At 44.8% G+C, this 22753-nt stretch overlaps 11 protein-coding genes across 11 annotated transcripts; 5 read left to right on the forward strand and 6 right to left on the reverse strand.

Moving 5' to 3' along the window:
• Nucleotides 1-243: 243 nt before the first annotated feature.
• EAE98_005516 (uncharacterized protein) lies at nt 244-930 on the reverse strand (the record flags this gene model as incomplete). The annotated part of the gene is made up of 1 exon (XM_038953138.1): nt 244-930. One exon carries the CDS (start codon nt 928-930, stop codon nt 244-246), a length of 687 nt encoding a protein of 228 aa, XP_038810239.1.
• A 552-nt stretch (nt 931-1482) lies between these two features.
• On the forward strand, nt 1483-4235 carry EAE98_005517 (uncharacterized protein; the record flags this gene model as incomplete). Its single annotated transcript, XM_038953139.1, has 2 exons — nt 1483-4048; nt 4108-4235. 2 exons carry the CDS (start codon nt 1483-1485, stop codon nt 4233-4235), a joined length of 2694 nt encoding a protein of 897 aa, XP_038810240.1.
• Nucleotides 4236-4889: 654 nt separating this feature from the next.
• EAE98_005518 (uncharacterized protein) lies at nt 4890-5954 on the reverse strand (the record flags this gene model as incomplete). The annotated part of the gene is made up of 1 exon (XM_038953140.1): nt 4890-5954. The coding sequence occupies one exon, from the start codon at nt 5952-5954 to the stop codon at nt 4890-4892; it is 1065 nt and encodes a 354-aa protein (XP_038810241.1).
• A 745-nt stretch (nt 5955-6699) lies between these two features.
• EAE98_005519 (uncharacterized protein) lies at nt 6700-7434 on the reverse strand (the record flags this gene model as incomplete). The annotated part of the gene is made up of 3 exons (XM_038953141.1): nt 6700-7108; nt 7161-7308; nt 7362-7434. 3 exons carry the CDS (start codon nt 7432-7434, stop codon nt 6700-6702), a joined length of 630 nt encoding a protein of 209 aa, XP_038810242.1.
• A 239-nt stretch (nt 7435-7673) lies between these two features.
• On the forward strand, nt 7674-8935 carry EAE98_005520 (uncharacterized protein; the record flags this gene model as incomplete). Its single annotated transcript, XM_038953142.1, has 3 exons — nt 7674-7700; nt 7758-7945; nt 7996-8935. 3 exons carry the CDS (start codon nt 7674-7676, stop codon nt 8933-8935), a joined length of 1155 nt encoding a protein of 384 aa, XP_038810243.1.
• A 500-nt stretch (nt 8936-9435) lies between these two features.
• Nucleotides 9436-9909, forward strand: EAE98_005521 (uncharacterized protein; the record flags this gene model as incomplete). The annotated part of the gene is made up of 1 exon (XM_038953143.1): nt 9436-9909. One exon carries the CDS (start codon nt 9436-9438, stop codon nt 9907-9909), a length of 474 nt encoding a protein of 157 aa, XP_038810244.1.
• Nucleotides 9910-11764: 1855 nt separating this feature from the next.
• Nucleotides 11765-14651, reverse strand: EAE98_005522 (uncharacterized protein; the record flags this gene model as incomplete). The annotated part of the gene is made up of 3 exons (XM_038953144.1): nt 11765-12493; nt 12543-13242; nt 13297-14651. The coding sequence occupies 3 exons, from the start codon at nt 14649-14651 to the stop codon at nt 12185-12187; spliced, it is 2364 nt and encodes a 787-aa protein (XP_038810245.1). The 3' UTR covers nt 11765-12184.
• Nucleotides 14652-15556: 905 nt separating this feature from the next.
• On the forward strand, nt 15557-17424 carry EAE98_005523 (uncharacterized protein; the record flags this gene model as incomplete). Its single annotated transcript, XM_038953145.1, has 3 exons — nt 15557-15568; nt 15660-16943; nt 17002-17424. The coding sequence occupies 3 exons, from the start codon at nt 15557-15559 to the stop codon at nt 17422-17424; spliced, it is 1719 nt and encodes a 572-aa protein (XP_038810246.1).
• Nucleotides 17425-17914: 490 nt separating this feature from the next.
• EAE98_005524 (uncharacterized protein) lies at nt 17915-18886 on the reverse strand (the record flags this gene model as incomplete). Its single annotated transcript, XM_038953146.1, has 2 exons — nt 17915-18466; nt 18533-18886. The coding sequence occupies 2 exons, from the start codon at nt 18884-18886 to the stop codon at nt 17915-17917; spliced, it is 906 nt and encodes a 301-aa protein (XP_038810247.1).
• A 304-nt stretch (nt 18887-19190) lies between these two features.
• Nucleotides 19191-20217, forward strand: EAE98_005525 (uncharacterized protein). Its single transcript, XM_038953147.1, has 2 exons — nt 19191-19277; nt 19396-20217. The coding sequence occupies exons 1-2, from the start codon at nt 19275-19277 to the stop codon at nt 19810-19812; spliced, it is 420 nt and encodes a 139-aa protein (XP_038810248.1). The 5' UTR covers nt 19191-19274; the 3' UTR covers nt 19813-20217.
• Nucleotides 20218-20223: 6 nt separating this feature from the next.
• On the reverse strand, nt 20224-22062 carry EAE98_005526 (uncharacterized protein; the record flags this gene model as incomplete). The annotated part of the gene is made up of 4 exons (XM_038953148.1): nt 20224-21036; nt 21100-21288; nt 21345-21868; nt 21993-22062. The coding sequence occupies 4 exons, from the start codon at nt 22060-22062 to the stop codon at nt 20224-20226; spliced, it is 1596 nt and encodes a 531-aa protein (XP_038810249.1).
• Nucleotides 22063-22753: the final 691 nt, after the last annotated feature.

A 22753-nucleotide genomic window follows, 5' to 3' on the forward strand; every position in this document is an offset into this window, starting at 1 on the left:
TGCCGAGGGACAAGTGAAGAGTGTGTTCTACAAGCCCAATCCGTGATTGAGCAGATCTATCTACAGTATGTGATGTACAGACACCAATGAGATCTACCGCAATCCCTTATGCCTCTACGCCGTGAGCGCCCGGTTCTTAGTGTTTTGTACTCCAGAAAAGGATCTCTATTCGCTTCGGGTGTACCAATATTCTTCTGGTACTTCCTGCTCTTGTTCTTCTACCTCCCCTTCTCCAGTTTTCCATTACCCCGTCGTGCCTTCTCTAAGATGCTTTTCCTTCAACTTCTTTTCCTGCGCCATAAAAGCTCTTATGCCAACGGGCACTCCCTCGAATAAATTATCGGTATCTCCCTCCCCTCCTATATCCCAGTTTCCCTCACTCCCACCACCATCATCATCCATACTCGTAGCCGCCTGTGCCAAAACCCCCGTACTTTCTTTCCTCTTTTCTTTCTTCAACGCTCTATCCGCATCTTTCTTAGCAGCCGCCCACTCCTCTATTTCATCTCGATAGCGATCCCAAACACAATTCACACACCCACTCATACAACAATTATCTGGTTCTTCTGGGCGCGGCGGGACGAGTACTCCTGCTATACGTTGACTTTTGCGCAAGATCTCGGAGCGTCGTTCTAAAGGGGAGGATAGACGAGAGGAGAATAGAATCGCAGGTTCGGGGTCTGCGGCGGGTTCTGTAGGAGGAGAAGACGGGGTTATAGGCGGATTTGAGGGGGAGGCAGTAGTGGGGGGCGCGGAGGATATTTCTGGAGAAGAAGAGGAGAGAAGTAAGGAATAGTAGTCGCCTACAGGGTGAGCTTGGTGGGCTGGCTTATTGGATGTAGATTCGTGGCGTGGAAAGGAGGGGAGCTGGCGGATTGAGGGTGGGAGTTTGAGGCGTTGTGACAGTCGGAGTAGGGTTCTTTGTTCCATGTTGTGTAGTTCGGCTGTTATATTGAGAAATATACTCTGTAAAGTAATTTGAAGGATATGTGTTATCGCAAAATCATTAGAGAGACAGTTGGATCTTCAAACAGTTGGTTGATTCTACGTAGGTGAAGAATCGGCGGCAGGCGCATTATTTATTTTTCGGGGATTGAAGCTTCGGAAAGTTTTCGAGAAACGTCATCGCTGTGAATTGGAACGGTCAGCATCCGCAGTAGTATTGAAACTTCACTCCACATTCAAACAGCAACATTCGTTCCAGGTTCAAAACTGTGATTGTATTCCATTATAATTATGAGTGCCTTCCAAGAACTGTTATAACCTGAAAAGGTGATAAATTTTTATTAATGTTACCATTTCTGTTTAGTCATGATTGTACTCGTAGTGAAGTGGTGAATTTTATGTTTCTAGCTATCTCGCGAAACCCCTCCCGTCGCGTCCTCCCAATACGCGATCCAAAATTAAAGTAAACATTGCTTTACAACAACATATTTTTCTCCAATTGAAACAGCAATGGGATAGCGCAAGACGCCCACGGATATGGCAGATAACACCCCCTCACGTCGTTCGAAGACTCCAATTCCCACTGCGAATGTCCCACCAACCCCGAGTCGCATTCCCGTCCCTTCACAATCGTCGCGTTATCCCTCGTTTGCCTCTCCAACGAAGGCAAGCTTAGCACGCCATAATCCGCAAATACTCGGGAGAGCCACTTCTACAGGACCGGAAGTTGGCAGATCTCCGAGTAAAGGGAGAGTACAGAATACTTTCAATAGAGCGCTGGGAAATACACCGCAACGAGAAAGAGGAAGGAGTGTTACTACTGGCGCAGAACGAGCAGTTTCAGAATCGACCAGAGATGATGCGATTACTCGGACACCCACGAGAGCTCGATCGATTGGAGGTGGAATGGCATCGAAACCGAGGAGAATGTCAAGATCCCCTGCCAAACGGCCAATCGCTACCGAAACTCCAAGGAGCAATTTCAAGCCCGCGGCAGAATTTGAGAATATTCAGGGAATTGCGAATCCATTCAAAAAGACGGGTTTGAGAAGGTCACCCGTACCGGGACAAAGTAGCCAGCCTACGGCAGAACCGCAAGAACAATCGCAAGATGATTTCAATCCTTTCAAGAAAACTGGGCTGAGGAGATCACCACCTGCTGCGGTGCCAGCTTTAGGAACAACTGTGCCTCAAACGTCTATAGAAATGGATGAATCTGTCTCTGCCACTCCAAAAGATTCGGCACCTTTACATGCCTCTACTACACCAAAGGAGCCAGTACCTGTATTCCCTTCAACAACACCCAAAGAACCGACACCTGTATATGCTTCAACTACACCGAAAGATCCAGTACCCGTTCAAGCTTTAAAGCCTTATCTTAGGGCTCCAGAGGAAGTGGTCATTAGGAGCCGAGGTTCAAGTCAACTTCGTTCTTCTCAAGCTTTTGGGTCTATTAGTGTTCCAGGTACACAAGTTGCACAATCAGCTGAATCTGCTCTGCCTGCGAGCCCCGCCGAACCCTCCCGGGCTTCAGAAGAGGAAGAGATTGTGCCTGACTCGCAAATCGCAGATCAGGTTGTTTCTACGACTCCAAATGATCCCGTACCACCTCAACCACGGACCTTACAAACAAATGACCCTTTTGTAATTGATGTGCCGCAACAACAGGAACTAGAGGACGAACCTCAAGTACCCGAGCTTCCAAAGTCCAATGATGTAAATCCGTTGATGAGTGATGACTCTCCCACCGAGCGTAAAGCTCGGCAATTATCTATGTCTAGGCCAACACAACGGCCACTGTTCACATTTTCGGAAAAGACATTTCTGTCCCCATCTAAAGCAAGGCAGAAACCAGCAACACCAGAAGAGCCTGACTTGCCACCGACACCCACGCAGCGTGGTATTGCAGACCCAGTCGTCACAACACCACCAGTTGGAATTCACAATACCCCAAGCAAGACTGCCAGAAGGAACAAGGCACTAGGCGCAAAGATGAAGTCATCTCCGTTGAAACCGCGTGCAGAACCTCCGCCGCCAGAAGTAGACACATCACAAGAACCACCCGCTAAGAGACGAAAGTCGGCTAGATTTTTGATTCCGCATGATCCACATGCAGCGAAGAAGAAAGTTAGAGATGATCTTCTCAAAGAATTACAGCAATTGCAAGCCGATGTCAGTTTGGCGAATCAGGAGAATGAGAGGATGCGTCTGCACCACGAGTCAAAAAGTACAAAACCGCCAAGAGCATCAAACCCTGAAGAGATACTAGATTTACTCTTACGCTCAACTGCAATTGAGAAACAAGACAGGCCAGAAAATATCAGCGCTCTAAAAGCCACTAATCTTTTCTTGCCATTTGCTGGACGGCGTAAAGCCCGACAAGCAGTTATACCACCAATTCAGAAGCCTCTTCCATCCCATCTTCCTATAGTACTTGACGATCCACTCCCACATTTGCAACTATTCAGTCATCTGACATACACATCGAATATCACTCTTCTTCCAGCTGCGCCCATTTCGTCCAACGAATCTACTACGGAACTCCTCGTACCAACCTTACAACACCATCAAATTTCCGCATCCCATCCTTCTGGACTTTTCAGCGCACGCCTTTCTATGATAGTCGATACCTCTTCCCTGACCATATCCTCGCTTAATGTGGATTCATTAGATCCTAACGCGGAGCCTGAACTCGGACCATTTGTCCGGCGACGAGCAAGTAGTGATGGGCCGCACGCAAAAGATATTGGTACAGTGTGCTGGGCTATGGGGAGGTGGACCGAAGTATCTGTAGCGAGAGCAAAGTTTTGGTGTGATGCGGAAAGAGAATTTGGGACAGCGGAAGCCAGGAGGAAAAGTATAGAAAAGCAAGGGAAGAAAAGAAGGAAGAGAAAGGCTATTGAAGATGACGAGGTGGCTGATGGGGAGGGAGAAGAAAACTCCAGAAAATGGACGAGAAGGGAGTTGTTTCGACAGATGGGACGGACGAATATTGTTCTTGATGGGGATGATGTCCAGATTCGAGTGGGGTGGAAGATTGGTTTTGACTGGATCGGGGATGTAGAGAGTCATCTGGATCTTGATATAGGCTTGCCAAATAGCTGTAAGTACCAGTCTTCCTGGCATCTCATCGGTGATTTTGTGATACTAACACTCGTGTAGGGCATAAACAAGATGATCGTAAGAGTTTGAGTAAGATTAAAGATATGTTCGGAAAGCTAGTCAAGGAAAAGGGGCCATTGGGAGCTCTGAGAATCACTGTAGGACTTATCATGGCAGATTCTTCGTGATGGATTAGGAACTGAAAGTAATATTATGTTTTTGATACCCTACTGATCTACTGATTGATGAGTAATAATTTTCAGCTGATAACTTGGAGGCCTACGCGAAAGTCTAGATGGGATAGGTATTTATTATCAATTTGACAGAGATGTTGCAACGATGTTTTAGAAAATTTTATCTACTCGAGCGGTATCATCACTTGAAGATTCTCGATCAACTACTGAGCTTGTTTTTGTTAGCCTAATAGATCGAATATACAAGTGTGTGCACACTGAGCATATTGGTCAAGAATACTTCAACGAAGTTTGATTAGCAGTCGGAAACAAATTCTGTTCCAAGATGGGTGAACATAGTTTACTCGTAGTGAGGGCTTGTACCTGGCAATATGTATGGTTTCGTTAAATGTCTTTAGTCTTTAATGCCACAGCATTTTGGTGTTATATTTTTTGTGTAGTGAAAATTTGAGGTATGCTAAACACTGTGTTTCACTGAATCATAATTTTGAACACGTACTTATTATTCTAATCTACACACACATCATGACTTGAAGCTCTCTTAAAGGACCAACTGACTTTGTGTATTGATTTAATTTGAGTTTATAACTGCCACTTCTAACGCCCCCTAACCCAGTGTAACACTCGCTTCCATATTCAATCACAAAGCTAAGAGAATCCTATGATTTTCCTAGGTTGATATAGCTCATCAATGCTCGCTACCTCTTCCTTGGTTAATTCAAAATTAACGGCATCGACCGCCTCTTGAACTCTCTCAATCTTTCCCATTCCAACGATAGGCGCGGTAACATACTCCTTGCTCAAGCTCCAAGCCATGGCCACAATCGCCATACTGACACCTCTCTTCTTCGCAATCTCCTGAATCTTCTCATTAATCTTCAAGTCCGCCTCCGTAAACTCATTCCCCATGAACTTCCCACTCATAGCTTTTCCCCTGTTGCTTTCTGCAGCCTGATCGTGAGGCCTGGCTAGATACCCCATCATAATCGGACTCCAAGGAATCATACCCATACCAAATTTCTTCAAACTCGGCACCATCTCCCTCTCTTCCTCCCTATAAGCTGCATTATGCAAATTCTGCATGCTGATGAATTCCGTCCATCCGTTGAGTCGCGCCGTATACTGCATTTCCAACAACTGATGCGCATACATACTAGACGCACCAATATATCTAACCTTGCCACTTTCAACCACATCATGCAGGGCCTTCATCGTCTCCTTTATTGGCGTGCGCGCGTCAAATCGATGAATTTGTAGTAGATCAATATACTCCAGATCCAAGCGTTTCAAACTCGCATCTACGCTATCGAAGATATGTTTGCGACTCAATCCATACGCATTGACGTATCCGTTTGCATCTCTATCCTCAGGTGTCATCTGAAGTGGAGCTTCCCATCCCTCTTCCTTTCTCTTGCCAACCGGCGCCCACAATTTCGTGGCAACAACGATGTTCTCACGAGGCAATGCATACTTCTTGATGGCGGCACCGAGAATCTCTTCGGATGTGCCGTTGCTGTAGACGTCTGCGGTATCGAAAAAGTTGATACCGGAATCATAGCAGGCTTTGAGGATGGGGAGAGCCTCGGCTTCTTCGACAGCCCACGTTTTGAAGCTTCCGCGACGATCGCCATAGGTCATGCAACCTACGCAGATACGGGAGACTCTGAGGCCAGATTCACCAAGGTTGGTGTATTTCATTAAGTTCTTGGCCATGTTGGAAAAGGAGTTCTTTTGTTTGCTGCAGCGATGTAGAATGAAGTACTCTTTGTAGATGGAAACTAATGCCTTTATATACACTTGTGAAGTAGGCAAGAGAACTTGACGTCACCCGGAGTTTAGACTTAAGTCCTGGCTTTATTATTTAGTTTGCGATTAACAATCAAAGACTCCAGTTGTATGCAGGCTGGCGGGGTAAGGATTCCCCACGCATTGTCAACTAGATAAAAAAAAAACGCATTGGAAGACCGTTTTGACTACCAGGTTTGACATGGAGGACCGCCATTTATCACGAGGCTTAATTTTAACCTGCATATCTCAGGTACCCCACCACTGCGAATTTCCACTTCCAGTACGAGTAGATCAAAGAAAGATACAGGCACAAGTATGGAGTTAGGTTATAATACTTTTAGGGCCGAGGTTGAATAGAGTGACAGGATATATTCTCATGCAACAAAACATTCCATTAACAAGAGAATAAGGAGTTCAGTCCTATTCATCCAGCCGTCTAGTAATGTATGGCGGCAAAATACAGAATAAGCTTGTGTCCGACAGAATCAAACAGCAAATATGGTAGTAAGGTTGCCCAGTAAGAAAGATGAAACTCGCAGAATATAATTTTCCAGCGTAATTTTTGCTCAATTATATTGTGATGGTACCAAGAATGAAGGTATTCTAACCGAAAGATGATATCAAAAATTACGCCACCCGTATAGCGCCTAGTAAACTCCACGCATTTCATTCAGTCTTTGCCCGCTAAGTCGGCGATAGTCCCTAGTTTCTTTCCGACCTGAGTAGCTGCTCCAGCTCTTCCACCGGGTGTTTTTGCTGCCGGTGCAGCAGGGACCTTATGGATATTGAATGGTGAGTTCTCTGCTGCGGTGTATGCATCAAATGAGAACAGGGAGTAGAGGTAGAGTCCGAAAAATGCAATAATATCGTGGAGTAGCCTATCAAAGCTAAATTGTCTTGCCATCGTGGAGCGCGTAGGGGCAGATCCGCCCAGTGTTTGTCCTGGGCTGGAGAAGGATGGCTTTGGTGCACCGGCTAGTTTCACAGCATTCTCGATGGCGGTCGTGAGCTTACGAACATCTGCGCCTTGAATAGTTTCGATGACAGCGCCGGATCGAAAGATGAGGAAGGTTGGCATGCTAGTAGGGTTGTGAGAACGAGCTCTAGTAAGTATCGAAGGGTCTTGCTTACGCTCTAACTCCATATCGCTGAGCTATGGACTGCTGATTATCTACATTGACTTTCGTAAATGTAACACGATTTGGCTTCGAGTGCTTGGTAGCTAAAGATTCATAGGTTGGGGCGATGGCTTTGCAGGGTCCGCACCAGTCCGCATAAACTGTATGTATTGTTAGTGATATGCATCTATTGCATTGGGGGAAGTCGAATTACAATCGGAAACAACTATAGTTGATGAGCCTAGCAATTTGCTAAACTGCATAGACGATTCGATATGTACCGCCATTTTTATTGTAATAATGTCTTGCAAGTTCTGAAATATCAAGTAAGTTGGGTCGTCGGAATGTTTGTCTGGTTGCTTGCTTACGGATTGAGCTTATGAAAGCTTCAAGTGGAGATCTGGTCTGGTGTGGTTCTTTATCGGGCGCATGGATTATCAGATTCTGCCGCTTTATCGGGATAAACTTTGACCGCCTCCATATATATTTTGGAAAGAAATCCAAAGTTTCCAAATTATTTACAAAAATGGGTAGAGGAGAGACGAACGCAAAGGTATGTTTTCTTTGACATCACTAACTGGTCAGTGGATACTTACGTATTTGATTATAGAAGCGGAAGCGCCAGGCCGAAGCCAATGCCACTGGGAATGCCGATTCCACTGCCAATGGACAAACTTCCAACGGGAAAGTGACCGCTGCTGATGCGGTTGATACTTCTAAACCTACAGCTGTATTTCAGCCCAAGAAAGGTCGAGATTGGACAGTCAGTGTAGCTTTACCGGGAAGTATTATTGCCAAGTATTATACCTTTGCAAATAATAATGACAAAATCATGCTGACTTTTTCAGCGCTCAAAGCCATGATCTAAAAACATCTATGGCGGGTCAAATTGCCCGCGCCCTCGCAGTTTTTTGCGTCGACGAAGTCATTGTCTTTGACGATGGCAATGCTCGTCCTGCGAAAAAGCCTAAACATCCAGCCACTCAATCCCATAGTTCTCAGCAGAAGCCGCCTCTGGAAGACGAGTACACGGCAAAATCAGATCCCGATCATTTCCTTACCCATCTACTCAGCTTTCTAGAAACACCCCCAAATTTACGAAAGCATCTATTTCCAATTCATGAGAACTTAAGAACGGCAGGCGCATTGCCTAGTATAGATTTACCACATCACTTGAGGGCAGACGAGTGGTGTATGTATAGGGAGGGTACCACATTACCTGGCGCAGATGAACATGGAACGTTTGTGGAAGCAGGATTAAGAATACCAGTCACAGTGGTGGAGCAGATACCAGCAAATAATAGAGTCACTCTGAAATTCGACGCGGAAGGGGAGAAGGCCGCAAAAGATAAATCTTGTGATATTATCACAGCAGAAGCTGTGAGTCCAGAAGAGCCAAGAGAAGAGGGTGGCTACTATTGGGGATGGAATGTTAGGAGAGCCGGATGTCTAAGCGACGTGTTCACAGAATGTGGATACGATGGAGGCTATGATATGACTATTGCAACCTCTGAGCGAGGCGTTGATGTCCAAGATCTATATGATGATGAGGAACAGAAGGTAGGGAAGTTCAAGCACCTACTAGTCGTATTTGGTGGCGTTGCAGGCCTAGAAGTGGCTGTTAAGAATGATGGAGAACTACAGAAATTGGGTGTTGTGGAGGCAAAGGATGTCTTCGACAGATGGATAAATGTGTGTCCTGGTCAGGGAAGTCGAACTATTAGAACCGAGGAAGCTGTTTGGATAGGCCTGATGGGCTTGAGACGATTAGTTGTCAACAACGAATAAAGTGTAATTCAATACCCAAGGGTTCTGTTCACGGCTTCAACTTCTGATCTTTGCTATCTTAAATTGCACGTTGGGCGGAATTGGAAACACTCCACGCAGAAAATTGGAGGGATCGAAATCTTGAGTCTCCATCATAGGACCACTCTACTTTTAGACAATCAGACTAGGTAAAAGTTGATTGACCTTTGTCTCTCTTTGTCCCATATTTAGAATCTCTTCGACTTGCACAAACGACTTGTGAAGCTTGTTCCCCTGCTTTGAGTACTAACAATCTTCATTTATAGAAATTTCAATGCTTTGTCTCAGAGAGAAAGGGGAGATTCTTTTGACAGGGCTTTATGTCTTTGTTAGTACTTTTGCTATATATGACAGCTTGTTCTAGCAACAACATTTTAGAATCCACCGAAGCAAAAGTTTCAAAATTATACATATACTTCATAACTCCGTTTTCTACGAACTATCTCGAACTACAAAAACTGCTTATCACTAAATATACCACAATGCAACTCATCAACTACCTCCCAATCCTAGCCGTGCTCTCCCCAGCACTAGCCCTCCCAGCTCCAGCTATCATCTCCACAAATCCCAACACCCTCACTCCCATGTGCATCAAGCAACTCGACCCCAAGATGTGTATTCTCAACTGGAACACCAACACCATGGCCGTCAACAACGATCTATCTAACCCCAACAACCTCGTTGCTTACGCCCGCGCGACCGTTTACTCAAACACCTGTACCGTGATTGGAGCCATTAAAAACGGGCTCGTCCAAAACGTCTTCATCGATGCTCAGGGATGGAGCCAATCACTGATTCTCCAAAATGTTTTCGATGAGAAGAGGGGGTTCAAGGTTCCTCGTTGGAGCTTCAATGGAAAGGCATACACGGTCGATAACTGCGCTTGTTTCGATGGTCGTTTGTTGGGTGAGCCAAAGGATACACATGTCTGTGAATGTTCATTCGAATGTGCATAGATCTAAGGTACTTGGTTGAAGAGTAGGCTTTTTTTCAATTTCGCGTTTTCTTTCGGCTATTGTATTCAACGTCTGTTGTATACTTCATTTCTTTCTTTCTTTCTTTCTTTCTTTCTTTCTTTCTTTCTTTCTTTTAGTTATCTTTTGTACTTCTTTATTTGAGAAGTACACCACACTCATTTGGCTCTTAATTTCGTTTTCTTTTTTTTCTTTTGTTCTGTAAATACAAATATTTTCAGTTACTTCAGTCTATACTTTCATAATGTGACCTTCACCACTTCTCTCGGCGAGACTTCAATTGCTTCTTTTCCGTGAGATCTCATTGATTCTTCTTTTCTTCTATTGTTCTTCGATAACTTTTTTAAACTGTAATTATTATATAAGGACTCACGCGCACTATGCTCAAATGGAGTCAAGATCACAACTGCTCCTCTCTAGCAACGACCTCTCAATCTTGTTGTTTTATAATTGTATTCATCACAAAGATTGACGTCCATAGTAATAGTAACAATAGCGCTTCCTATAACATTAAGTAAACAAATCATGCAGATGCATCCAACACTGAACCTACAATGCTGCTTCAAGAAATCTAATATCCAAGTGAAGCCGAACTCAACCGATCAACATTCACGCTTGAAACTATTTTAACATTGTACAAAAAGGAAGAATGCTCCGCAACAACCGCATTCGATTGCATTGCGCAAGAGTATAGACTGCCACGATCACTTTTGAGACGAAGGATCTAAGATGTAAACTATGAGAATAATCTATTGAACGGACCCTCAAAGAGATCAATCAACGCCAAAGGTTGCAAAACCCATCATCCATTCCGCATCCCAAGAACTAGCAAGCGAGGAAGGTTCTTCTATGACTTTCATCTCATCCCAAAATAACATACCCCGACAACCCATCAAACAAACACCATTTCTTCCATCTCGTCCATACAGATATTCCACAGCATCTTCAGACTCGTGCCATTTTAGATATGGAAAGCAGGACGGTATCAACAACTCCATCCAAAATATCCATTTATATTTATATGCCTTCAACTAATCTTCTGTGCAGCGCAACTCAGACAATTTCCACACTCATCCATCTCCCTCCCTCCCTACCTACCTACCAAGAGTATCCCCAACAGTATCAAACCGCCATCCATCTAAATTCCCCCGTAGCACGCCCTACAAATACCAACAATTTAACTTCTAACCCACACCAGGATTCGCACCAAGACCCCCCTACTCCAACTAGCAGAATTCGAACTCAACCCCACAACACCCTCGCACATCACAACCTTCATCTTTGTAGTCATCAAAGGCGAGTCATAAAGTAGCGCGAACAGTCCATCTCCTATAATCCCGAGATGAGCACAGCCCCCTATCCAACTTCCCAGTAAAGATAACAAACCGGACGAAAATGAAATCCTCATCGAGCCCATCCCTCGCCAGCATAATCCTTCCGATTCAACCGGAACAGTCAACCGTGACTTCCTTTTTACCCAAGCCGTAATTATATAATTGGCGGGCTGACACAATGCTACTGCCATAAATAGAACAGGCCACCGCTTTAGCATTCCGCTCTCTCCTTCCCGCATCCGCACTTCTTTTAACCCTGTGACTCCTCTCCATAGCCGCACATAAAGCGCGACTACAGTGAGAAAGGGTTGTCGAAAAAGAAGAATCCAAGCCGTTGCGCGATCTTGACGTGCCCAAGAAGAGCTCGATCAAGATCGCCGACTAGATTATGATCTTGTATTTCATCCTTCTTACCTGGAAGGTTGAAAGGGAAAGATTTATCAGTATATCACACTAGTAGTTAGTTTATTTAGTTGAAATCAGTTTTGTTTTGGGACAGCATAAAAGAATAATAAATTTGTATTTGCGCGCAATGTAATGTATTCGTATCATGTAGAGATCGATAGCGCCTCGTCTCTTTGTCATTGAAGATCCATGGCATTTGACTTTGACTTCGTGTCGATCATCTAGGGTAAGGTCAGTGGTCAGTTGAGACAATCATCAGAACCGGTCCAACTCAAGTCTGCCAAAATAGAGAAAATAAAGGAAAGCAATGAAATCTGCGAAGCTATTTTACAAGTCAATGACCTTTCGTGCATTGAACGCCAATTGGGTATCTTGATCGACTTTATCCGTACGCCTTGATAATAAAATAACCACCTGGGCATCCCTTTGTACTGCATACTCAGCGACCTGAAAGAATGTACCGAGAAATGAACTAAGTGTTACACGGCTCTGGGCCTGAACATTACGTGAACTCATAACTACTCATCTTCAATTGGACCAACTATTTGTTCATGTAGGTGGGCAAGGTGGTCTCTTTGGAGCTTGAAGGATTCGTAGTTCCCACCAATGATACATCGAAGAAGACTCTGATTTTGACGAGTTTTAAGGTCAGCGTGTTGCAATGTGTTCATACTCTGCTGCAAAGCAGAATAGGCAGCAGAAAAGCATTCTTGAATTGCAGGGGTGTTTTTTGAACCACCTGAGATATCATTGTCGGGTCTGTTTGGGTCGATTATAGAGAACTTCGGACTATCAAAATCTCTGTAAAGGCCGCGAGGAGCTGTAGACTAGTAATAAATTAGTATCATGACAAAATTGATAGAGAGGACGACTTACTTTCGGGAAAAGCTTAGGTGGATTAACAGAAATGGCAGTGGTACGCGTGTTGAACTCGTTGCCATACAAGTCGAGGAACTCCATCAAGATCTCGCCGAGATTATGTTCTGGTATCATAGTTCCACTCTTGACCTGTGGCAAGTTCTGTAGAAGACTTACGACAAGACAAGTAATAGAAAAGCCTCCTATGCCACCATTGACAGGCTCATTAAGACCTCTCATAGCCAATAAATGCTTGATAATGGTAACCAATATAGGCATTGCAGGAAACTGAGCCTTCCACTCTTGAAAGGTTTTGTTTGCGATGAGGCCTGTATCGTTTTCAAAGGACATATCAACCTTCAGGCCAGTAATAGCATCGACCCATTTAGCAAGTGGCACTTTAGCACTGGTGATCACGTCGATTCTACCAGTATTAAGACGATCTCTTTCAATGTTGCTTTTAACCCGCCAGATATGACTTTTGCTGCTGTATTTAGGCCATCCACCGTCCATGAACTCATCTGACACCATAACAACATCCATGTCAGCGGTAGGCAGATAGAGCCCTGCAGGGAAAGAGCCGAAAGGTAAGATATCAGCATCGGGATAATATCTACGGAAGTTGTTCCTCAAGTCAACAAGTAACTTCTGTCTAATTACTTCTTCAAACTTGCGAGGTTTTACATGATAGTAGAAGTCCATTATCTCTTTATGCAGCCTTGAGAGGAGTATTAGCTTTGAAGTGTCTTTTGTTGGTAGATGAATCACTTACCAAAGTCCCATGTTAGAGGTATCAGAATGGTCTTGAAGCCAAGGGACTTCATTTACACCAGGTCCGGCACGCCACTCTTTAAGAAGAGTTCCACTGGACTTGGGAGGTTTACCAGGAATCAGCTTAGTCACAAGTGGTGGAGGCTTGATCACATCGTTAGCGGTACGCTTTCTGCTACCTAGGGCGGGATCGGTTGATAGATCTACTGGTTTAGATGCTCGCTGGGGAGTTTGGACGTCATCCATGGGCATGCTACTGATGCTAGTTGATTGGGTAATAGTATCTTGTGATTGCTGAGGCATGTCAAACTTTCGCATGTTTTCGAGGTGACTGAAAGATTTGGCTGAACCAGGTGCGGACTGCTCGAAGGGTTGAGGCTCGTAATCATCCTCTTCACTATCAATACTTGCGGGCGCATCGAGGTCAAAAGAAATGAAGTCGTCCTGAGCAGCATCAACTTTAGTAGCGCCTTCTTGACCAGTTGCGACACGAGCCTTCCTAATAAGTTTAACGACATCCTTCTTCTTTCGGTCAGATTCGCCTGGTGGTGGAAGGGCCGTGTATGGATCGGGATTTGACCATTTTGGAACACTGTCACCATCTGCAGCCTTTGCACTAGTTCGTGCGATCTTCTTCTTAGGTTGATCGTCATTATCGTCATCATCCGACATGTCCATCTCAGCTTCGTCACTATCAGACAAGTCGCCGACATCTCTGTATTTAACATCAGCAGAGGCATCTTCATTCATACCTGGCATGAGTTCAGGAGTAGGCGAGCGTTTTCCTTTCAAGAAAACTCGATCTGCTGCTAATCTTGGACCGCCTCGACCGCGATAGCTGCCACGTCCTCGATTGTTGTCGCGTCGATCTTTTTCGCGACGACGACGAAGATGATCATCATTTCTGTCCCTGTTACCGCCAGAGTTGTTATTGCGACCTTGTCCATGGGATTGAAATCTGTCGGGGTTTTCGAAATTGATAGACTGTGGTGCATCGTAACGGAAATCGAAGCTGGGGGCGGGGGGCGGAGCGCGATAACCATCGTTCATACGGTAAGGATCTCCAGCTCCAGAGGGACGACGGGGAGGTTGTACACCAGGAGCATAATTTCCATAGGCTGGCGGAGGAGGATTATGACCACCAAATTGGTACATATCGCGATCGCGGTTTGCAGAGTGGGGAGCATAACTATCGTATTGAGGAGCAGGAGCAGGGCGATAAGAATCACGACCCATGTCGCGACGATTTCTTTCGGGTGTATGATAATTGCTGTTTCTCTCATCTCTTTCTCTTTCCCAGAAAGTTCCAGGGGGTCGAGGCGGAAGGCCATTGGGAAGAGGCGGTTGACGCGACATTTTCGAATAATATTTTGCAGATAAAATGTCAAGGTTGAGGTTGAGGATCGAATTGTTTGAGGGAAAAAGTTTCCTAAGAGATGGGCTGGAGCGTCATTGTCTTATTATTGATTTTTGATTTGTATTGATCGGTTAAATTGTTAGCATGGGACAATCCGGCCAATGAACTGTACGGCAATCTGCCATGGTAGATACAAAGGCGGTGCGGGCAGGTGCGGGGAGAGGAGAGGGAGGGATTAGGTAATCAAAATGATGACCTGATCGTCCCACCGAGTCAGCTCAAGAAAGGGAGAAAGGATGTTGCGATCTAGCAAGACGCACCTGCACCAGTGGTGAAACTCTATGGAGTACCTAGGCACGTGCTAGGTACCTGCTCTTCTTGATCTTGACCGTTCATTGATTCTGCAAATGTACCTACCGTACCTGTACGAAATGGAATTAATACAAAATCCAATTGTATGCCTTAGGATCCTTTCTCCTCTTGTACATTCACATGCACCAGTACGAATCAATACCTCACCATTATGATTCGAGAGTCTCATTCATTGGCTGCTAGCGACGTACAGTGGGAAAAAAGAACTGCACTCATAAGGTTGATTGATAGTCCATATTGATTGATATTGTGACATGTGATTGTACTCTACCCCAGATTTCGAGCCGAGTAGAGCGCTTTTCATTCCTTCCATTGTTCAATTGTAAGTTCTCGCTCATTCATTAAATTTCTACTTTCTCTCCTTCCTCTCCTTCCTCCGAAACTCTTCTTTCCATTGTCCTGTCGTAAATACTACAATTCATCAAATCATTATTTCCTTTTTGGGAAGTTCTAACGCAGTCCGTTGATCTTTCTCCAACATTTCCTTCCCCTGTTATAGCCTGTTGATAGAAATGACGTTGTAAATAAATCCATGGCTGCGTTCGTATGTCACCAAATCTTGCCCCATGCTTAGCCTTCTCCCAACAATCCGCCTTTCAAGATCTTCAGAACCTCACATCTAATCAGATCAATAGGATACTCCTTGGTTGGATCAAATGTCTGGTACTCCAAGTTTAAGAAAAGATGACCATGGCGGATCCTTAACAACTCCTTCTGATCCGAACCCTCCGACAATAGCTGCATTTTCTCCTGTCACTCTATCACATGCCTCATCCGCGAACAAACAGAGATCAACCATATTGGTGCATCACAAGTCCCCCTTATTACTCGCGACTCCTCCGCAGATTACAAGAGCTCTAGCATATTCGCATCCTTTTCTATTGCCCCTCAATAAACTTGTAGGGCTGATAACATGGACGAGTGGAGATCCTTGGGAGAGCTTCTTGCTCGTCGCTAGTTTTTGGGCATTTGTACTATATGGAGATGTTGTAATGCGATATGCTGGACCGTTGGTAGTCGTTATTGGTTTAATACTGGGGATGTACTCAAGGCGTTATTCTCCTTTATCATCAACAAGCTGGACAGGAGAGAAGCAGAAGAAGGGTCACAAAAAAGTCGACTCCGAAATTACAAATACCAAGCACCAGAAGACTTTGGACGAGATTGTGGAAACCTTGAAGATATTTACTTCAAGATGCAACGTGCTTTTGGATCCTCTTTTACAATTGACGGATTTTCTGTCGACTCAGCGAACAGCGACGTCTGCCACAACTCGTCCGGCACTTACAACACTCTTAATACGAATCCTTCTCATCACACCCGTATGGATTATTCTTACTTTGCCCCCTCTGCAGGTTATCACCACAAAACGTATTGCTTTGGTAACAGGGACAATTTTCCTGACTTGGCATTCTCGTCCGAATCGAATTGCAAGAACGATACTATGGAGATCATCCCTCGTTCGTCGCATATGTACTGCCTTGACTGGTCTACATTTAACAGATGAGCTATCACCAAACACAAATGCGGCCAATTATAAACCTCCTCTACCACCTCGTACGGTATCTTCGTATGCCGATGCATCGTTGGCAGCAAACGCAGCTATAAAGAGAAGACCAGAAGCACCAGGGGTGAAGTTTACATTCATTCTATATGAAAATCAGCGCAGATGGGTTGGACTAGGATGGACAACATCATTGTTTGCATATGAGAGGGCTGCATGGACAGATGAACATCTGAATGCTGTTACTCCAAAAGAAGATTTCGAATTGCCAGATGTAGAGGGCGGTGGTGCAAGATGGAGGTGGGTTGAAGGTAGTCGCTGGCGTGTAGAAGGAGCTGCCGAATATGATGAAGGTGGATCTAAACCAAAAGCCGAGAGCGATGGGGGAACAGGGTGGATATATTATGATAATAAAGTATGTACAATCACATCGTTTCCGCTTGTATTTTACATGTAAAGCTGACCTTCTATAGTGGCAAAACGGTCGCCGAGGCCAAGATGGATGGGGAAGATATACCCGCCGCAGGAAATGGTACCGTGACGCCGAGCTTGTTGAAATAACTTCGAGCACGGAAGTAACGCCCTCACCAACCCCTACCCAAGCATCTGCAAGTCTAGATTCGAACTCTGCTCATACGCGACTTTCGTCGTTCTCAGGTTCTAGATCGAGAAGTCCCCCACCAGAATATTCGGATCGGGATGATGCTAGTTTGAGGAGTAATAAAAGTGGTCGGCTTAGCAGTAAGAAGAGTAGTTTGAAGAAGGAATACTTGGAAAGGGAAAGTAGGAAAAGTAGTGTGAGTCTACAATCGGAAGGAGATGACGAGAGGCCTTTTACGAGGCCGAGAGCAACGGACTGGGGGCTAAGTGATGATGCCAGGATGGGACTGGAGTAGACGGATGGTAGGCGGACTTTCGGTATGGGATTCGGAGTAATTGTGAAACTGGGAAAGGCATCTGGAAGGGGAGATTCTAATTTCTCACGGGGATTAAAGGGATATTATACCATAGCGTGTGTGAATTGTAATCATTTTATTCTTGCAATATCATTTCCCTAAAGAAGATTGCACATGATCTGAATTTTCGAGGAATATATTTTTGTTCTTTGTCTATTCATTCATTCGCTTCAGCTACCCACCCCTATTGCAAAAGTTTTATCCCTCAAACGAGTACTTTGAGTTGTGCTGTACAAGTAAAGAAGAACCTATTGTACAGATCCCAGACCCCAAACCATTCCATGCCATCCTTCTGATCCACCTGTTCCCTTCCATTCCATACACCATATAAATTACCACTGAGCTCTTTCATCCCGTGCCATTTGTAAACCGCGACTCCCCTCCCACGCGCCTCTGGATATAGAAATCTTCTTACAATTCCTTTATGTATTTATGCTCCCGCAACCTTTCCTAAAGTTCCAACCCCTCTGCTTGAGAAAATACCCATGATTCCAAAGCCAACGTAGAATAAGGCCAGAGGATAAGCGACTAGTCCTCGCATCCCCTTCATTCTGCCGACCGCACAGAACATCCCACTGCTACTATATGTACACCACACAATCGCCAATGTGGTTAACACATATCCAACTAGTCCATCCATTGGCATAATAATTCCCACTACGCTCGTGAGTACTAATGGCAATAAACAATAACCCAGCACACTAGCACTCCGTGGGAATGTAAGGGTAGAAGAGAGATGTGAGGGACCGACTGGTTGTTGAGAATTAGGATCGGTGTTGAGAGGTGGTGACATGAGCGAAAGGATTAGGTGCAGAGAGGAGGATCCAAGGAGCGCCAGCCCGTATATGTATCCGAAATGTACTTTTCCGGAAAAGAGGAGGAAGGTTCCAAATAATAGGAAAAATAGAATGGGTCCCGCGAGATCAGAATCGTCCATTATGTGTTGATCGATATGCGCAAGGGGATTCAGTACTGCTAATGTCTATGGATTCAAATCAGCATCTGCGCATTCCATAGAAGGGAATAATAATAGGAGAAATAATCATACCTTACTCCTGATGTGACCGAAATTCACTCCCAATTCTTCCAACAATGGTGGTTCACCATCATAACCTTCTGTTCCAAAAGCAGCCAGCCATCCCGTTCTCAATCCACCACTCTCTCCCATCCGCCCACTAACCCCCGCTGGTCCACTTGCTGGGAATCCAAATCCGCCGCCTCCAGCACCAGGATATGCTTGCGCAGCGGGGGGGACACCATATCCATATGCTGCCTGTGGTGTTGCGTGACCGGAGACGGGGCCGGGAGCGTATGTTGAGGGGTAGAATTGGAGGTTTTGAGCTGCAGTGTTGGATGCGCCGTAAGGGTTATTGGGGGGAGGGGAGGAATAAAATTGCGACATCTTTGAAAAGATGGAAAGATAAGAAGCTCTAAATTTGTATTGCAGATTGATCGGTATGGGGTTTACAGAGTTGGGGAGCCGATGTGGAATAGGAGAAGCATTTGTGATTGTTTTGGTTGTTTGCAGCGCAGGTATCTTAAGGTGTCTTTTTTGGGGGTACCAGCTAGCTGGAGGACTGATGACGGTTACTAGCCTTATTAGGCATTAATAGGTATCTTTGAATCCCTGCCAACTCGGCCGATGGCGGAAGTTTATTCCGGGAAAAAGTCTAGATACTAGGTATTCACATTATCTCTCGACTTCTGGTGAACAGTGAGTGACTTTTCCACACCATAATTCATTTTTCAATTGTCTGGGATCTGTTGTTGACTGTCGCAGTTCCATCATCATGGTATGTACACGATAAGTCTCTTCTCACAAGCTCCACATACATCTTCAAAGTGCAATTCCTACAACTATGCCACTCTTTTACTCCAAATGGCAAAATCCCATAACTGACTGAATGAAAGGCCCATCGCATCATAACCCAAGTCGTCATAACCGGCTCACGAGTTCTCGGGCGCGCCCTCACCGAATCCTGGAAACAAGCAAAAGCCTCCTCAGCATACCAAAAAGCGCAACAAAATGGTTCTGCTTCGGGTGGTCCAACTTTCTCCTCCAATGGTCTCACATTAGATGAGGCCTGCAAAATTCTCAATGTTAAACCACCAAAAGAGGGCAAAATGGATATGGAAGATGTGATGTCGCGGTTCAAGAAATTGTTCGACACGAACGATCCGAAGAAGGGGGGAAGTTTTTATCTCCAGAGTAAAGTGCTGAGAGCGAGAGAGAGGTTAGAGGGCGAAGTGAGGGTTAAGGCAGAAGCATTGGAGAGGGAGGCCGAATTGGAGAAAGGGTGGAAACCGAAGGTTTTTAAGGACCGGTGATCAATGCTATTGAGGTGCGGGGCTGATGGGTGTGTAGGATGGATAAATCTTAGGACGGCAAGACGGTTGAGGAACGATAATATCCCGACATAAGCTTGAACTGATGGACGACGTCGAACGAACCCTGAATGAATCCTCCCTGCGGATAAATGGATGTGCAAACTCTTCCCTCTTTTGTATTAAATACATAGCATGGCGTTTTGGGGTGGGAAAGATTATGTGGGTATCCTGGTCAGCATTTCTTGCGTGGATATGAGAGGTTATGTAGATACTGCATGAGAAAGACGGTCAAATATGAACAAATGTTCCAATCTACAATATATTGGGGCGAAATTATATTTTTGGTTTGCATTTTCGAGGGGGCCATATTTAGTTCAACTCGCCAATTACTACTTCTCTATTTAGATCTTTCTACCATTCAAAAGTTTCCGTGATTTTGTTGCTAACTAAAGGCCCCCCTGCTCTGTCGCTTCTTTTGTACGTCAGTGTCACTCGTCTTCCATCCTTCTCGAATTCAGGTTCCACTTCACTAATTCTCGCCAATTCCGGAATATCGGCCGCTTCCCTCACATCTTCTATCCCATACTCCTCCAGTTCCATTACTTTCCTAGCAACTCTTGCTGTCATACCAGCATTCCAAATTCCCTCTTGAAGATTGGGTACGCGTTCCAATAAGGCGATGGCTTTCCTCCTTACGATTGGGTGGCGACATGCGCCTGCGACTTGATAGAGAGGTCCGATGATACCCATATCTATTTGGAAAATGGTCGTGGCGAATGCAGGATTGGAAATGACCTCTTCTGATAACATGGTGATTTTCTCAAAGATGGACAAAAACGGGTCCCATAACATTTGGTTATCTTTGACGCCGCGCGGTACATGCGCATTCATATATCCAGAATGGCTTTGTATTTGTAAAATTGCAGCGCCTACTTTATCAGCTTCGGAAAAGGTATCACTATATTTGAGAATGAAGGCCTGGAAGGCGAACAGCCATTTGTGGGCGAATTGCATGGTTTCCATTCGCCAATTAAGGAAACGCTGGTTGAGTTCCTGGGAGTCCGATTGGCAGTCGAGAATATGGAGATCGATCCGGAAACGAGACCAGAAGAAATGGAGCGAGTTGCGAGCCTGGGAAAGAGAAGTAAACATCGCTGGAGGGTATGCTGTGAAGTGAGAGCTTTTGAACTTGTTGTAAAGGGATTGGTCGAAGCTGTCGATCATCTTTAGGAGAACTTATCAATATCCGACCTTTACATCATCCGCAAGGGAGCGTCTCAAACTTACTTGAGTAAGAACAAAATCCGAGCGCAGATATAATTCTTCAAGAAGTGACATCGGTAAGTATGGGTAGTTGGAAGTCTTGAGCGAATCATGATAGTATTTCTGAGAATTTTCATCATATGTGATCTCGCAAAGTATCTTACTACCACTTTCCTGATGTGCGGCTCCATGGCCATAATTACCTTGCATCATCTACAGTTCATGCAAATTAACATCGATACTCCGGCATCCATTAGAAAGGCACTGACCTCAAAGGCAGAAAACAAAAGGCAATTGATTAGACACACATCCATAGCCTGTCGTTCCTTCTTTGCAAATGGCTCCACCAAGCATTTAATGGCTCGATTGTACTCTAAAAGGGGGAATTGGTCTTCGGCAGAAGAGAACAGCTTACTCGATGAAGTAGAACGAGAATTTCTTTCTTTGCTGTGATGCAGAGCACCCAATGCAATGACTGCATGACGTATGGAAGGCTCGTGATGTGCAGCTCGAGGAATCATTTCTGACCAACAGCTTTCCTTACCAAACCCACCCATCATGGGAGCCGTCATATTAACAAAGAAGTGAAAAGCCTCCCGTTCTCGATCAGATGCGAGAATGACTGAAGACGAGGGTGATTGTATAAGTGCAGTACTTATTTCGTAATCGCTGAAATCGGAATTGGAGCTTGCAGGAGAGTCACTGGACTCCTCAGCATAGCCGTCACATCTTCGGCCGGTGGATGCACATCTTTGACATGATGGCCGTCCTTCGTCACATTTCACTCTTCGGACTGCAGTAATTTCAGTTACATACAAATTCTATCTACACTAAGATACGGAAGAATCATTGTCTCTTACTTCTACACCATGGTTAGATATATGACATACCAAATAGCATTGAAAATACATACTTACAAGTCACACACCCCGTCTTAGTCTTTGGTCTATAGGCCCGTTTTCTTTGGCCAGGAGCAACTCTAGGCATGATGGTTTAGCTATTGTGATGTTTTTCGAAGAATTGTGAACACCAGCTCGAGAGAAGACACGACTCAACATGTTGTCGAACCTTAAATTGGGGAGAAGTAATAGAGTTCACAGGAGGTGACTTGAGGCTGTGAGTGGGTCTGTGCCCGGTAAGGTTCACCTGGGTGGCTCGAGGGTGGTTAAGGATAGGAAGCATCCGCCGAATCCCTGTGATGCCTTTTGGCGGAGTGGCCAGGCGAAGAGCATGCGCAATTGCAAGTAGAATCGCACAGAATCACAGATCGTATTGAACTCGAGCAATATCCCATCTTCATGCAGCAGAGAATCTGTAACGAGAGTTATTATCATAGTCAAACGTGTACAAGAATCCTAGTATATTCTAACCTTCACTGGTGCTACATGCTAGGTAAATACATCCGCTAGTTGAGCAGAAAGATAAAGTTAAGGTTACCCGAAAATTCCCCAAGCTGGCCGGTTCCGGTTACTTTGACGAGGCTTATGGGAGACAACGCAGCTTAAATCGCTGAGATAATCAATCGTACGCTGCAAACACTTACTTACATTTTGATATTTTATAATGATATCGATTCATATCGAAATCCGAGTAACATGATTTCTTAATAAACAACAAGCTTATGAATTCATTACTTTCATTTTTGATTCAAAATAATGATTCTTTGATTTGATGTCGA

Source organism: Botrytis deweyae (genome assembly GCF_014898535.1).
Source record: "Botrytis deweyae strain B1 chromosome Unknown BDEW_011, whole genome shotgun sequence".
NCBI lineage: Eukaryota > Fungi > Ascomycota > Leotiomycetes > Helotiales > Sclerotiniaceae > Botrytis > Botrytis deweyae.